This window comes from Arachis hypogaea, chromosome 18 (genome assembly GCF_003086295.3).
Source record: "Arachis hypogaea cultivar Tifrunner chromosome 18, arahy.Tifrunner.gnm2.J5K5, whole genome shotgun sequence".
NCBI classification, from domain to species: domain Eukaryota; kingdom Viridiplantae; phylum Streptophyta; class Magnoliopsida; order Fabales; family Fabaceae; genus Arachis; species Arachis hypogaea.
In genome coordinates, this window is record NC_092053.1 from 134,065,967 (window position 1) to 134,083,622 (window position 17,656).

Sequence of the window (17,656 nt, forward strand, 5' to 3'; positions counted from 1 at the left end):
AATTTTAATATTAAAATAATACACAACTATGAACTATATATTAAAATTAGGTAGCTATTCTAATAAAAATTTTATGATAGTATTATATGAAAATATTTTATTTTATTTATTGAATAATAAATTATAAAGTTTAATTTTTATAGCCAGTGAGTAATAGTTCAAATGGCATAGACTCTACATACTCAATTAAGAGGTTGCGAGTTCGAGTCTCCTATCTTTCCAAATTTAATGGTATAGTCTTCCTATACTCAATTAAAAAGTTGCGGATTCGAGTCTCCTATTTTTGATAAAAAAAAAATTAATTTTTATACATTATAAAAATATTATAGGATAAAATATTTTTTGTAGTATAATTTAAAAAAATTTATTAAAAAATATTCATGAACTATTAAAAATGGACAGAAAAGTATTGTATGGAATTCAAATTGATAGCTCATTAATATTTTAAAGAAGTCTCGTAATTAAATATTTTGTTAGCTTTTTTTTAACGTATGAAATAAAAATATATATTTTTTTTAATTTTTAAATTATTAATTTTTTCTCGAATTATGGTTGGTTTAATTCGAACCAGGATGGTTCGAATTACTTTGTCAGCTTTCTCTCTCTATAATTCGAACCATCCTAGTTCGAATTATATGCACTTGAAGTTCGAACCATCTTGGTTCGATTTATTAACAACAGTCAACATGTAATTCGAACTGTACTGGTTCGACTTACTAACAAATGCAGTTCGAACCACGTTGGTTCGATTTATATTAATATACGTTCTGGCGCATTACTGAAACCATTTTCAGTTTGGCTTATATACGTAAATTTTAGATGACATTGGCTTATAATGGTTTTTTGCCCTAATTAGTTACACGTGTAAAATTATTTTACGCGAAAAGTGTATCAAAATTAAATCGATAATAAAAAATAGTAATCTATTTACAATAGAATATATAATTTTTTTCTTTCAAGAGACTAATTTAAATAACCATTTCTAATCATGAAATATTTGGTCGCTGACAATACTGACTATCCAAGATTTAAATAAATTTAATAACTATCAAAATTTAGCTCGATTTGATGATTTTAACCAATCGTTAGTTTCAGTGTAATACTGTTAGTTAAATGTCCTATGTGACATGATATATTTTAGTGTAAAAATAATTTATTTAATTAACAAAAATTTGAAAAACTAAATAAATATTAATTTAATTATATAGAATTAAAATTAAAATATATCAAGCTTAACTAAAATGAATTCAGCAACATACTTTCGATTAATACTCTCATTCTTTCTCTGCCATGTCAAACCCCTAAAATATATCTATCTTAATTTTTTTCAGTACCAATTTGAAGGAGAAAAAGCAAATTGAAGAGTTATTGCTAGAATGGAGTGATCCAATTTTAGAAGATTCCCAACACAACGTATTTGAACATCTGAAATTCTCAACAAATTTAAAGAAACTGACTGTTAATTGCTATGGCGAAACTAGTTTTTCAAATTAGTTGAGTGATTCCTCATTTGGCAACATAGTGAGTTTGAAGATTGAAGATTGTCATCATTATTTTTCATTGCCACCCCTTAGATGATTACATAATTTAAGTGGTTGTTTGTGTGCCATTATTTTGATAAAGATTTTTTTTTCAATGAAAAATATCTTTTTTTATTTTTTAGCGTGTTTGGCAAATTTTGAGTAGTAAAAGTAAAAGCATTAGAAAAATAAAAAAAAATCTTTTTTGAGAAGCTGTAATTTACATATTTTTTTTAAAAGATTTTTTTCCTTAAAAATAGATGTTTTTCATGTAATAAATAAACAAAAAAGTATTTTTATATTGTTATATCCAAACATAATTGATAGATAAAAAAATTTTTTTGCATGAGATACCTAAATATAAAATTACTTTTACTTTTCCATAAGATCTGTTAAAAAAAATAACTCGAAAAAAATATTTTTTTAGAAACTCATCCAACAAACCCTAAAAGAACTATTCATTTTGAGTGTGACATCAGTAAAAACTATTGGGTCTGAATTTTACACAAGTAATTTTCCTTCACTCCAACCGTTTTTCTTCTTGGAGACTTTGAGATTTGAGTCAATGGCAAAGTGGGAGGAATGGAACATCATAGATGATATAATTACTGAGTTTTTCAGTCTATCAAAGCTATCTTTGAGTGATTGTCCGAAACTCAAAGGAAATCTATCTAGCAATCTTCCTTGCTTGATTGAATTTCTTGTATACAATTGTTGCCTACTTGAATCACAGTTTTCAGGAAAAATGGACAACAGAAACTAACATAATGAGAGACAAAGATTTTGAGGATTAAGAGAGTGAGAATAGTGAGAGTTTTTTCATATTTTTGCAAAATAGGATTTTCAATGGAGAAGATCACACCAAATGATGAAAAAAAATGGAAAAGTATATGAAATCAAGAAGTGATCAGCTAAAAAGTAAATAACTTAACTAATTTATAATTATATTTAATTAATTTTATTTGTTTTTAATTTATAATATTTAATATTAATTGCTTCTCACCCCAAATTAAAATTCTGAATGATACGTTGGAGAAATAGGAGCGGGAATCATAAAACTTCCAACAATTCCGATTCTTAGTATATAAAAAAATGTATAAAATATATAAAAGAATATCCATTTAGTATAAAAAAGAAACATTCTGATACTTAGTAAAAGAAACATCCTAATGCTTAGCATAAGTACCATTCACATAGAGGTTTTGGATTCACCCAAAGATATTTAGCTAATTTTTTGCTGGTACCTTCTTGGTTCCCTAGCATTGTTGAAAAAAAATTGGAGTTAAAATGGTAACATAATCTTTTAGGATTCAGTTGGAGTGTATTTTATTGCTTATGACACTTAATTAAAGGTGTTACACTAAAATTAACGATTGGTTAGAATTGTCAAACATAGCTAAATTTTGATAGTTACTAAGTTTATTTAAATTTTTTATGGTAAAAAATGATTATTTACTCATTTTTATATGATCAGTCATAGGAGTGGCAAAACAATCTGGTCAGTCCCGCCCCATCCCGCCAAATCCCACCCAACCACCAAATTAATATGGGTTCAACTTGTCACCCTACCCGTGTGCCCGACCAAAGAGCGGACGGACGGGTTGGCGGTCCGACTTGCCTTTTTTTTTTTATATTTTTTAACAAAATTCTTTCTTTTATGATAAAAGTTCAATTTACCATACTAATGATTATTTTATTTTATAATAAAATTATTTTATCTGATTAGTTTTTTAATATATAGAATAATATTTTAAATTAATTATTAATCCATAAAAAAATTTATTAACCATAATAATTTTTTTAATGTGAAATTAACAATAATAAAAATAACTTAATAAATAATAAGTCTCAAACATAAGTACATAACAACAATAAAACAAACACATAATTCACACATAAATTCATATCAAATAATTCTACTATACTTAAAATAAAACACACAACATAATCCATAAATCAATAAGACACCCAGAAAAAATTCATAAATCAACACACATAAATCAATTATCAACTTCCAAATCAATAAAATTTAAATCTGATTCGGAAGTTGAAACACCGCCTTGCCTGCCACCTTAAAAAATCATATCTTCATCTTCACCTTCACATTCACCTACAATTAGAAGAATACCCAAATTTAGAATAAGAAACAAATATTTAAATATTATATAAATATTAAATTAATAACTAACAATCTAATTACTATCAACAAAGCATTTATTCCAATTGCGAGTACAAATCATAACCTCAATATTTTCTGACAACATACGACTTCTATATTTATTAATGACATGAGCTCCAATACTAAAGGCAGATTCCGAAGCAACTGCAGTAATTGGAATACTCAATAAGTCACGTGCCATGATTGATAACTTCGGATAACAACTTTTATATAATTTTTACTATTCTAAAATATCTAAATCTTCAAAACAATAATTGACAAAAGTGGCTCTTTCAAACATGTATCAAGTGAATTTTTTCCACAAAAGACCTCAGCTTGATGGTTACGTTTCATCAATTTCTAGCAAAATAGAAATAAATTATCTTGTTAGTACTTAGGATAGAACAATGACAATTAATAATATAAGAGAATCAAAATATGTTAAACATTACTTATACCAACAATTACAAGTCGCTTATTGCTTGCACTTTCAGGAGTATGGGTGATGAATAAAGATTGAATACTAGGTCTTTAATTTGTGCTTCAACAGTTGAAGAAGAATTTTTGTCATATTTTTCAAAGAGCTTGTATAATTTATTTTTCACATGTTCCACCTTTTCTTTTGCAATCTAGCATTAATCTCTTCATACATAAGTTCTAAAGTAGAAATCTTAAGTCTAGAATCAAGAATAACACCAAATGCAAGAATGACATTATAATTTTTTCAATACTTCTTAAATTTGTTTATCATTTTTTCTCCTATGTTTCTTAAAAGTTCATCTTCACTTTTCAAACTTTCCATCAAAACACGTTGAATATGATAGACTTATAGAAAATATAAATTTAAAATAGGGTAAGATGTGCCAGAAATCAAATTAGTAGTTTCATAAAAGGGGTATAATAATTCACATATCCTTTCAGCTCTCCCCCATTCATCAACCGAAGGACAATGCTTATAAGTATGATCGGTTGACTTTAAATACTCAAAGTCCTTCCGATGCTTGATAGCACTTTCGAGCATAATGTACGTAGAATTTCATCGAATAGTAACATCTAGATGCAACCCACTAGTAAATTGCAAACCTTAAATAGCTGAAACACATCCTTTAAATCTTATCATTCTATTTTTCGATCTCCTTACATATTTTACACTTTTCATAATCTTATCCAATGCATCATGAGCAATTTTTAATTCATTATGCACAATAAGATTCAACATATGCGCATAACAACGAATATGAAAAAGCTCCCCATCTCACAACAACTAATCATACATATTTAATGTACTTTTCAAATGATAACTTAATTACAAAATGATCTTATAATGATTAATTAAGATATTAACTTTAATTAAATTGAAGTAATTCAAGTTATAAGTATAATTAGTTATCAGATTAAAATAACATCTAATTAAAAACTGACACATCATAAAAAATAAATTATATATTATTTTAAAGAGGGTTGGATAGAATTTATTTTTAGATAAATATTTTAGAATAAAGTGATATATGTAAAATTCAATGTATAATGTTGAATTATCTTTCTTAATTAAATTGACGCATAAAATGTTTAGAATCAAGAAACTATTAAATTTTCGTACACTATTTATAAGTATAAAATATATTTTAAATATGCATTCAATTTTATACGATTATATTGAAAAAATAACTAATTTTCTCGCTCAACTTACATTTTTTTTTTCATTTTAAAGGCTTTTTTGGGTGTCTACATTGTAAAGCCTTTGTGAAAATTAAAAAACGAAATTCTTTTTTTAGTACATTTACTAAATCCAAAAAAATCTTTCTATATACATGTAATCTTTTAACACATGATCTTTTATAAGAGGACATTTTGTTTGTTGTAAAATGCAAAGTAATAAGAAATATATAATATAGATCATTCAAAAGAGCTCGATTTAAATAGGGAGAGAAATTAGTAATTTTCAATCATCTCTTTCAATAATGTCATTAAAGATAACTACAAATCGCAAGAGTTTATACAAACAACACTTATATTAAAGAACCACACAATATGACACACCAATCTCATACAAAAAAAAATTAGGTTGTCAAACGAGTTAGTCCGATCTATATAGATTTGACCCATTAAATATGTGAGTTAAATGGGTTAGACCGTTTAAATCCGCTTTATTCGCGAGCCATAATTTTTCAATTCGGATGGGTTAGATGGGTCAGTCTGTTTATCTTTTTATTTTATTTTTAAAAAAATGTTTTTTTAAGTTAATAGATCGGATTTTCGGGTTGGATCGAAAAACATATCGACTGAAAGTACTACTTTTTAAAAAAATGTAAAAAAAATTAAACAGACCACCCGTTTAACCAGTTATTTTTTTTTTCGAGTTAATCGGGCTCAGTCCATTTAACCCGAAATTTAAACGGGTTTAATTTTCGAGGCAAAATCCGTCCATTTAAATAGATAAACGGACTGACCCAATAGATTTGACCTATTTTGACGGCCCTATATAAAAATAACTACCATTCATAATACACCTCAATAGGATTTTTTTTTTTTTTTTTACATTATTATTGCATAATAATTAAGTTCAAATTCAAATTTTTGTCTCAGCTTTTTAAATATACTGAAAGAACTGAAATTTTAATTCTTAACTACCAAACACAATATTGAGTCGTAACCTCCCAATTTCAATCTCGGTCTCTAAGAACAAATATTATCTTATAGATATTGAAGAAAAACCAAATCATTTGGGTGAATGAGTAAACAATTTTCGATCTTGGGCACTGCTAAGTAATGGGTTGATGATCCGGTTCTTGATATTCTTAACATTAAGATTCTTCATGTTGCCAAATTTGATCTTGCCAAGTCTTTTCTTCTTCGAAGTCGCCATTGTTAATGGTTCCATTTCAACAAGAAGCTGAAACATTAAATAATAAGGAGATATCGTGAGATAAAAAAAAAATTAGACTAAAAAAATATTTTTTTGTTAATATTAATTAATTTTTTTAAAAATTAGTTTTTTTATTCTAAATTATATATATACTAAATGCATATTTGCTAAATCTTGAAAGAAGTTGAATTCGTTAATATATAGATATGCAAAATCAGAATAAAATTTAGGGTTTAATTTTTTAAATAAAAATGATATTATTAATTTAAGAGCGATAGTTTCTTGTTATTTTATATATTTTAAATAGGTTTAATTATTTTGCTGGTCTTATAATTTCGCAAAATTTTCAATTAGGTCCTATACTTTTTTTTCTTTAATTGAGTCCTTGCACCAATTTTTTTTTAATTGGTCCTTACTCCTTACACTTTTTTTTTCTTTTTATTTAGATCCTTGTATCAATTTTTTTTTTAGTTGGGTCCCTATAAAATTAAGCTAATTACTAGTAAGAGGGACTTAATTAAAAAAAAAATTGGTACAGGGACCCGATTAAAAAGAAAAAAAGTATAAGGACCTAATTGAAAATTTCACGAAACTATAGGGACTAACAGAGTAATTAAACCTTTTAAATATAGCATAATTTTTGTTGTTAAAACAACAGAATAAATTAAAATATTTCATTATATTATTATACAATATTATCTATTAATTAGGACATATTTTATGATGAATAATGTAATTATCATTAATTATTAAAACAATGAAATAAAGAAGAGATTAAAAGATTATTACCGCGTTAGAGTTTTCTGATGAAGCACTTTCAATGCTTTCATCAACACTTTCGTCATCAATGGATGTCTTAGCAGGCTGTTGCAATAGTTTCACGGTTTCTTCTTCTTCATCATTAACTGCATTTCTCAATAATAATGTTATATAAATTTTCATAATTTAACCCCTAATTATATAAAATGCTAAAATTTAATTTAGTATACTTACATTTTTCTTGTTCTTTCTCCTCTTCGTCGTTGTTGTTGTTATTGTCGTCATCTTCTTTTTTCTTGTCTATCTTAATACAGTATATTTTAAAACTTGGCGATCTACAATCTAAAAGTATAGAAGTTTTATCGCAATATGTGTTGTTCTCAATGTCTTCGTGTTTCACATTTATTTTATCATATGTATAATTTTCTTTTAGTAATTCACCACTCTTTTCTTTTTTCTTAATATTTTTTTCAATGTCTTTCAATTTTTCTTCGTCTTGAAAATCTCTGTGTTCCTCAATATATTGCGCATTATGCTTCTCATTGTTGTCATCATCGGCAGAAGAAGACAATAAAACCACATTAGAAAGCCGCTTTATATGCGTCGGTGATGTAATATATTCCTTTATACCGTCTTCGTTGACAGCTCCATCATCATATAAGAGGCTCTTCTCTTCAAATTTGTTGATATTCTTACGACTCTTGAACTCTTCGAATTTGCGAGAAAGTCTCGAGCGAACGCTTACAGAAAATACTTCTGTTTCTATCGTCGCGGCTGCACCTTTTGGATTGATAGTAGAATTTTGGCTTCCCATAATTGGAGATGCACATAAGTGTTGAAAATACAAATTAGGGTTTGGAAGAGAGGAGGGGGTATGTGTTCACTTAACTCTCACCTTTTTATTTTAATTTTTTGTTTTCCCTAAAATATGAAAATAAATTGGAGAGGTCTTGAGGATTATTGTTAAGGGTTTTGGTTATAAGGTGGATGTTGAAATAACAAGAAACAGTTAGTGTGTACTTCTTGGTGTACAATAATAGGAAAATGGATTGCACATAAAAAGTTGATGAACTAATTAAATTAGTATGGAAACTAAACTTTCTAGGTCTCTAGTTACATTATTGTTGTATATTTTACTATTTTTTAAAATTACTATAAATTGCACTTATTATACATAAATTAATTGTTCATGTAACATTGTGAAAAATTATCAATATCTTCAATAGAAATTAAAGTTAGTTATAAAATTAAAGTTAGTTATAATAATTCTCAGACATTAATCATTAAAAGATGATATATAACAATATTGTCATATATATATAATTATATGTAGGTTTAATTAGTTTCGTAGACTCTAAATGCTTTTACTAAATTTTTAACTAGATTGCTCTAATTTAAAAATTTGTATATTAGATAAAAAAAATTTAATTTTATTTTTACTAATAATTGTCTTTAGAAATAACAAATATAAAATAAATTATAAAATATTTTTAACGGTATTTGTTAGTAAAAACTTAATAATAAACTTCTAAATTATAAGAATTTATTAAAAATTCTACAAAAGTATATAAAAATTCATACATAATAACCACATATGTTCTTACACTTGAGTTATGAAATCAGAACTTAAACAAGAAGAAGATGAGGATGAAGAAGAAGATATTGGCGAGTCATATAGCCTCATAAAATCAAAGAATATTGGCTTATTATTATTATTAGCCACCTCGACAACATTATTAATTTTGTTGTTGACCATGTGATGTTGACTTTCTATGCTTCTTTTCTTCTTGAATATGCGGCAAAGAACCCAATTCCCTAAGTCTTCTACATACTTCTGCCAACATAAAATCAATCATACATAAATTAAATAAAATATGGTCATACACACAATAATCTTACTATTTTAGTTAATATATAATTTACTATTATTTTTGTAAAGATTAGTGTAACTAAAGAATAACGACCAAGCCAAAATAAAATCTAGTGTTATAATTAAGAAAAGTTATGTTACTTAAATGTTAAGTTAGTTAGTTAGTTAGTTAAATAAGCAATACTAATTTCTGTTTTAGCTTGATCAGATTCTTTAGTCACACTAGTATATTTATAATCTCCAAAAATAATATAATTTTTTTGAAGGAAAAAAATTGACAATAATGTTGAGAATTTAAATAATAAGAGTGTCGCGAAAACAGAATAACAAAATATTAACACGAGAAATTAATTGATTATGCTTATTAATTAAATCGTATGTCTATTATAAAGATGATAAATAAATATTTTATTAATAATGATCTCTACCATTTATTTTTTGTATGTTGTAAAATATAATGTGGGTGTAAATATAACAAATCAAAGAATATTATTGATGAGTGTAATATTACATGAAAGTTAAAAAAAATGGAATATAATTAATGCTAATAATTTTGGGATTAAATTACACAGTTGGTACTACACTTTCAGTGAAATTGTAAATTGGTCCCTACATTTTAAAAGTTTGTAATTGAGTCCTTAAAGAAAATTAAAATTTGTAATTTAATCTCCGTCGTTCAAAAAAGTGTTTGATTTAACAGAATATTCTTAGCATACGCTGAGAATATCTGTTAAATTAACATTTTTGAACGGTAAGGACTAAATTGCAAATTTTAATTCTCTTTAGAAACTCAATTACAAACTTTTAAAATGTAGGGACTAATTTGTAATTTCACTAAAAATGTATAGACCAACTGTGTAATTTAACCTAATTTTGGCTACCCATTAATTAGGCCATTATAAAAGAAAAAAAACTTGTAAAAACAAACTTTGTAGTAATAACTGAAAAAATAATCACCTGGGATGAATTAGAAGGAGTAGTGACAAGTCGATACTCACGCATGATCCAATGAGTTCTAGAGCCATTTGGAGATTTTCCATGATAGAATACAAGAGTTTTTCTTATCCCAACAATATTACTATTATTATTATTATTACATGATGTTGAAATTATTCTTTTGTCTGATCCAGTTGCTTTCCAATATCCAGATTTCGTTATTCTGTTCATTCGGTTACCGTTTCTATACTTAACTTCCTTTGAGCTGAACAAGTATCTCTCTTCTTGCTCCCCATAATTATTATTATTCCCTAATAATAAAATAAAAAAAAATAATAAGATCATAGTTATAAGAGCATATATATCTATGACATTAATAAATAATGCTATGTTAATGTGATTTTGTTTATTTATATTTGTTTCTCTTCATCTTTTAATCAATTTAGTAATAATTAAAAGATATTACTATATCCGTTAGACATTAAAAATATATATATATTAAAATATAAAATATAAAATACATACTAAAAATAAGTTAAATAATAAAATATTTTATATAAAATATATAGTGAGTGATTTTGATCGATGATTTTTAATCTACACGTAATACTTTTGTATTACATATACTAATGAGCTCTCTTGCATGGAAAATATGTCATTAATGATGATGAGTTTATACTACATATTGTAAAAATACCTTAATTAGTTAATTATTCCTAGAGCTATATGTAAAAAAAAAAAATGAGTAAAAATTAAATAATATTTTAATTTAACTTAGTTTCATTCTAACCTTTAGTTTCAATTTAGTTTAATTAATTTAGTCTATCTTTAGCTTTTTCTTTTTTTGAAGAAATTATTAAATTAAACATTTTAAGAAGCAAAGACTAAACGGAATTATACTTCACTATAATTTGGTAACTTTAATAAGAGTGAAACTAAAACATTAAAAAAAAAAAAAAAAAAAGAGGTAAAGATTTTGATATTGATTACCTGGCAAATCCCAAGGATCATAGTTGCATACATTGATCTCAGGAATGATTGAAGCTGGCAACTGAAAAGAGAAAACCTTACATTTCAAATACTGAAATAGAAGCTCCTCTTCTGTTGGTTGGAACCGAAATCCAGGTGGCAATAATCTCACTCCATTCTTGTTCTTCTTAACAAACCTCATCTTCTTGCTCATCATAAAATAATTATAAATAATAAAAACTTAGAAAACTGGACCAACTTATTGGTGATAAAATGAAGCTTTGTGTATGCTTATTTATAAGCATATTATATATAGCTAGGTTATTTAATTTTTTTGGAGTTAGTTGGGAGGGAACTTAAGCATGTAATAAAGGGGACAATGCTTAACTGACTAAGTTTGTTCTTTGGAATTTTAATTAATTAATTAAAAGTTGTTATATATTATATTGAGTTTCACTACACCACATCCAGCAAATAGCAGCGGTTATGCAGTCGATTAGCAGTGATTTTTAACCGCTGTCAAACGAATAACAGCAGTTGATAACCCATTAGAAGATAGTGTGCGGCTAAACCTTTAACAACGGTTAATGGTAACCGCTGCTAAATGGTATTTTTTGACAGTGTAAAGCGTTTTATACAGTCGTGTAATTACATCTATTCTTTTGGATGACTATTCATGCGATCAATATAAAAGGTAGTTATTTTTACTAATAATATGACATTGCATAATTACAATTTACTTTACATTGACACAGTGCATCAAAATTAAATTCATATTATATATATCAAATTTAAAAAGATCTTTTTCTTTGCCTTTTTTGCTATGCCTGACCACCACCTTTTGTATCATAAAATATAAAGTGATTGGTCATAAAATTAAATATTTTGCATGCTTTTCTTAGAGTCATGGAAATATGATTTCAGATTCCATGGTTCTACCAATTATGTATTAACAAGTATTGAGAGATAATTAATTAGCAAAAGAATTAATTAAGACCTAATTAAAATTTTGAAATTTAAAATTTTCTATATATATATGTTCATCTAATATTGGATTGGCGGTGGTGATTGACTATTTTCAACTGGAGTTGTTGGATTTGGTTTAACGATTTAATCAAACTTAGGGTTTGTTGGATAGGTTTTTGGAATCTCCTATGTGAAATTATAGGAAAATTTTCAAGTGTGCCGTCATATAGGTGTTTCAGTGATTTTTAACCGTTAATCTTAATTATAAAAAAAAATATATAATATATATAATTAAGATCAACGATTAAAAATCACTCAGTACGACGGTACACTTGAAAATCTTCCAAAATTATATCTTTTATGTTTCTTTTTAATTTCTTTGATAATAAGTCAATCCTCTATTTGCTGGTGTCATGCTTAGCATGTATAGTTTGACGTAAAACATAGAATAATGGTGGATTTGTTTTTTGATTTTATATTAAAAGAAAAAAAAAAGTGATTTGACAGCCTTTATTTTTCTAAAACTGAAAAAAGGTAAAAAAAAAAAAAGTTATTTAATAAGAATCAATTTTTTATTTTAATTATTTATAAAATCTATATAAATATCTAAAAGGTAATAAATTTTCAAGTAAAACGTTTGTTTAGTTTTTGTTAAAAAAACTGAAATAAGCATATCCTGATTGTTTAACAAATAAAATATTCATATAAATATTATATACTACAAATAAACCATCGAATTAATGAAAATACTTATTCATCTAACATACATTAGATGAATAAGTATTTTTATAATAAGTCTCCAAAATATACCGTCCAACTAACTAAATTTTCAAAAAGTTAAAATTTTTCCAACATTCTTTTAAATATTGAAACGACACAAAAATTTCTTTAAAATAACAAAGGAATTCATGGAAAAAATATAGAAAATTTTTAAAACCAAAACATACATTTTTGCAAAAGAACATAAAATTTATAACAGAACAACACATATATAGATTCTGTACAAATAACACATAACATGAAGGAGAAGGCGGAAAAAAAATGCATAATACGAATATGAAGGAAAAAAAAATGCATAATATATAGGGGGAGAAGGAAAAATAAAAAAAAGAAAAATATAAAAAAATAAACTTTTAGTTGAGGACTGGGTTGAAATAAAATACTTATTTATTATATATTTTTTTGTTTTTCTTTAATTTTGTTTTCTAAATTTTCTTTTTTCAACTGAAAATATTTTAACTCAATTTTATATTTTCAAACTATTATTATGTATCATTTTAAAATAATCTTTATTTGTATTATTTCATATATATAGAGAAAGTCTATTAGATATGTAACTATAAAAATATATCTATGTAAATTTATGCTTCAAACTCAAAAAGAGATTTTTGTCTAAGGAAATGTATTAACTATATAATTGTTTATGTACATGTTTTTATTTTAGTTTAAATTTTTGGGATATGTAATTTAATGACAAAGTAAAAGATAATAAAATATTTGATAATAAAAAATAATCAAAATTTATTTTATTTATAAAATAAGTTTTGATTTTTTTTTTGTCTTCTTAATATTACCGAAAAGATAATTATAGGAAAAAGAATAATATATTGTTTATAAAACCTTATTTGCATTTAATGTTTAATATTAATTAGGAGCTATAGAAATGTACTTAAACCTTGTTTTTAGTTCTTCCAAGCATTTTATGTCGGTACTTCTAAATTGGGATGATATAAATAAAGTATGGAGCTAGATATGTGACGATAATATATTTGAAGAAAATAACAAACTTCAGGTAAAAAAAAAGGGTTGAATTATCACCCATTAGCATTTTTTTTTTAACTAAAGATAGGAGACTCGAACCCGCAACCTTTTAATTGAGTATGGAAAAACTATGTCATTTGAGCTATAACTCATTGCCACCCATTAGCATTGTCCTGTATGTCAATATATAATTATATACACGTAGCTAGTTTATTTATTTGAACTTTGAAAATTAAAATTGACACGTGATAATTATAATTTAAATATTTATATAAATTTAATTTTAATATATACTGACAATATAAAATAATATTTTATATAATTGTAATTAATTTATTTTTTTAAATAATTATTTATGTAATTAATAAAAATAATAATTATTTTTTATAACATACTATTATGTAATTAGATATATATATAAAATTATTTTATTAAATTTTATATTAATAATATATTAAAATTAAATCCATACTTATATAAGATTTAATTGCTTAATAAAAGTAAGGATTAAAGTCTTACATGGATTATTTTATCTATAAAGTCGAGAATCTAAAATATATATTTTGTAAAAATTCAAATGTAATTTTTTATGTAAAATTAATAATTAAAAATAGAGACTTAGATATTTATATTTATTTACCTAGCAGATTTGACAGTTAACTAATAACTATTTGGTATATGCTTTCCCTCTTCCTTTAATTTTGATGAATTTCAATTACACATATATTGGTGGATAAATGACTCAGCAACGCACACTTTATGCCATCTGCTCCAGGTGTTTCTAAAGAAGTAGTTTTTTTTTTTTAATAAAATTATTATTACTTTTTAATTATCAGATAAAATTGAATTTGGATAAAACAAAAATTCAAAAGGTCGTTACTAATTATTAGAATAAAGGATAAATAAGTCGTTGACATTTTTTTCGCGAATATTTTCGTTCTTAAAGAATAAAAAATACATTTATGTTCCTGATCCTTAAAACGAGACATATTAACCCTTCCGTTGAATTCAGGCCGTTGGACCCGTCGGAAAACTCTGACCTGACAAACGTGGAACTGACTTTAGTTTGCGCTCCACGTTTGCCAGGTAGTTTGTGCTCCACATTTGTCAGATCAGAATTTTTCGACAGATCTAACAGCATGAATTCAACGGAAATATTAATATATCCACATTTTACAGGAGTGAGGGATATGAATGTATTTTCTGTTTCTTGAGGATAAAAATATATGTGGAAAAAAAATTAAGACCTATTTCTCCTTTATTCTAATTATTATTTTCAATTTCAAAATTATTACTTCTTATTATTTCCCTATACCTAAATAATAATAATAAGATTGGTACTTTCCTTCGCTAAGAAGATGTTGCTTACTACTTTGTACTTAATTGTTTTAAAGAGCTTGCTTTTCTCCACGTAACTAAATAAAGATTTTGAAAGATTCACTCCCTCATCATTTGCTAGAAAATTGAAAAGAAATTAAAAAGCCTTATGAACATTTATTTGCATATATATGTTGAATTCCTTTGCTTAAGACCGCAGCAACAAAAATCATCCAATTCTGTTATGTGTGACATTTTTTTTCTCTAATTTTCTTTATAAATACTAACATTTTTTTTTCCAAAATGATTGGAAATTTAAGTATTGTAAGAACTATCCAAAAGAACAAACATGTAAAATGATTCTATAATAAATAGATAAAGAATATATATACAGCTAGTAATCATTTTCACACAATTTTAATTTTATAAGGTTTTAGTGAATTCATTATTAGTCCAAATTAATTAAAATAATAAATAAGTGTAACTTGAACAAATAAATTAAAGAAAAATCGGTGGCTTCAATAATAATGTGAGTAAAAAAAAAAAGCCGTGCACTTAGTATTTATTAGGTTAATTGTTAATATGATATGACGTCTTTTAATTTTATGAATTTATTTTTGTTAATTACAATATTTTTTAATTTGAGAGGTCAAAAGATTAATTTAATCTAAATTTAAGTTTTATTTAAGAATTTATCGTTTACTAATAAATTGTTATATATCACTCGTCAATAAATTACTGTATATATAAAATAAAATTTAAATTTTTAATAATTATTTAAACGAACGAGTAAATTAGCCACCGACTAATCTAGTTGAATTTAGTGGTACGAAGCCGAGTGTATTGTAGTTTCACTAGTTTGTTTTGTTCTATATATATATTATTTAGGAAAATTTTTAACTGTGCCGTCATACCGGTATTTTAGTGATTTTTAATTGTTGATTTTAATTATAAAAAATATATATAATATATATAATTAAGATTAACGGTTAAAAATTACTGATACACCGATACAACGGTACACTTAAAAATCTTCCATTTATTTAATCCCTTTCTATTTGTGTGTGTGGATCCTCTTGCCAATCATGTGTTGAATGAATATTTGTTCCCTCTTTAATTTTCCAAAGTTTTCTGTGCTTTTGTTTATTTATTTATCAAGGAATACAGCTAAAAAAGCTAACTTATGCTTAGCGCGTAAGAAACTTTGGCTATTATTTTTTAATTTTGACTTCCTGTTCTTACTTATTAATATTCCAAATAGAATTATAGCCATAATTATCAAAATTGACCTTTCAATCGATCAATCAAAATACTAGATTATTACCTTAGTGATTAACCGTGACGAGTTGAATTAATTAAAAAGAAATTAATTAAAACTATGTAAAAATATATTTAGTTAGTATTTATTATAATTTATATAATAATAAAATTAAACGGACCATGTTTTCTTATATTTATATAATACACATAACAAAATGGATAGCACTACTTTAAGTTGCATGCTCCAGCTTCAAAGACACAGCATTTTATGTGTGTAAGGGTTGAATAGGATTAGGTGAAACTCATGTAAAGTTAATTTCATGAAAATTTGATAGTTAAAAATCGTTAAATAATTTGATAGATTTGATTAAATTATATTATTTAACGGTTCTTATCTATTAACTTTACATTAAGTTAACTGCACCTGAGTTTTTATCATCGATTTGATATCGAACTAGCAACTAAATCAATTAGATCTATCGGTTCAATTTTACTATCTGTAAATAGCTCAATTTTGACAATTAAAGTGTTTATAAAACTAGTATATCTAAAGTGTTCAATAATACTAAACACAATCTATATCATATTATATTTAATACTTCTTGGGCGTTTAAATATTTTTTCCCTATATATCTAAATTCTTATTTTTTGGGATTTTTGAAAATCAAGTTAAACATAATATATAATTAGGGTTCTTAAGTTTTTCAAAAAGTTTTCCCAAAAGCACAGTGTCAATAGTAGCAAATTTAATGAACAGTACATGACTACATGTTATTAATATTCTTTATATATATAGTAGTAGTAGTACATGTTATACAAACTTTTAATATTTTTTAGAAACGTTTAAGAAATTTTTTTTTTCTCTAAAATACCTCTCAATTTTATTTAGTATAAAAGTAGTTTCGTCTAAAAATTTTTAATGAACATTTACATCTTTTCTCTAAAATACTAAACAATAAACCAAACTTTGTTGGTTGCCTATAGTATTCTCCAGTCCTACAAGTTAAGAATTAATTTGTCGCGGATCTGAGTTGCTGACTAATGAGTTGTTGCATACATAAGACAGAATTCAAATCTGTAACATTTACTTAAGTCGACGAGTGAGCTACTCAACCAACTTAAGTTGGTTAAACCAAAATTCTTAAAATAAATGACTTGGTCCAGTTTTTGAGCCCAATGGGCCTGAGAGAAAAACTAAAAAGGGCCTTTTTGAGGCCCATATGTTTCCTTCTACTTTTTCTTTTTTCCTACGAAAGGTTTTAGTGTTTTACACT

At 25.3% G+C, this 17,656-nt stretch overlaps 1 protein-coding gene across 2 annotated transcripts; it reads right to left on the bottom strand.

The window, feature by feature from the left end:
• Positions 1 to 8,845: 8,845 nt before the first annotated feature.
• On the bottom strand, positions 8,846 to 11,389 carry LOC112771556 (NAC domain-containing protein 83). Of its 2 annotated transcripts, none has more exons than XM_025816331.3 (3): positions 11,100 to 11,389; positions 10,131 to 10,420; positions 8,846 to 9,134 (listed from the first exon to the last, which is right to left on the bottom strand). In XM_025816331.3, the coding sequence occupies exons 1-3, from the start codon at positions 11,293 to 11,295 to the stop codon at positions 8,904 to 8,906; spliced, it is 717 nt and encodes a 238-aa protein (XP_025672116.1). In that variant the 5' UTR covers positions 11,296 to 11,389; the 3' UTR covers positions 8,846 to 8,903. The 2 variants fall into 2 exon arrangements, with proteins under 2 accessions (XP_025672116.1, XP_025672115.1); XM_025816330.3 differs by having other exon boundaries at positions 8,846 to 9,137.
• Positions 11,390 to 17,656: the final 6,267 nt, after the last annotated feature.

Bases quoted from the DNA above. Each gene is read 5' to 3' on its own strand.
- LOC112771556 (XM_025816330.3), bottom strand. From the start codon at position 11,295: ATGATGAGCAAGAAGATGAGGTTTGTTAAGAAGAACAAGAATGGAGTG. The intron at 10,421-11,099 runs GTAATCAATATC...TTTTATTATTAG, and splicing joins TGATCCTTGGGATTTGCCAG to GGAATAATAATAATTATGGG. The intron at 9,138-10,130 runs GTGATTATTTTT...TTATGTTGGCAG, and splicing joins CTCCTTCTAATTCATCCCAG to AAGTATGTAGAAGACTTAGG.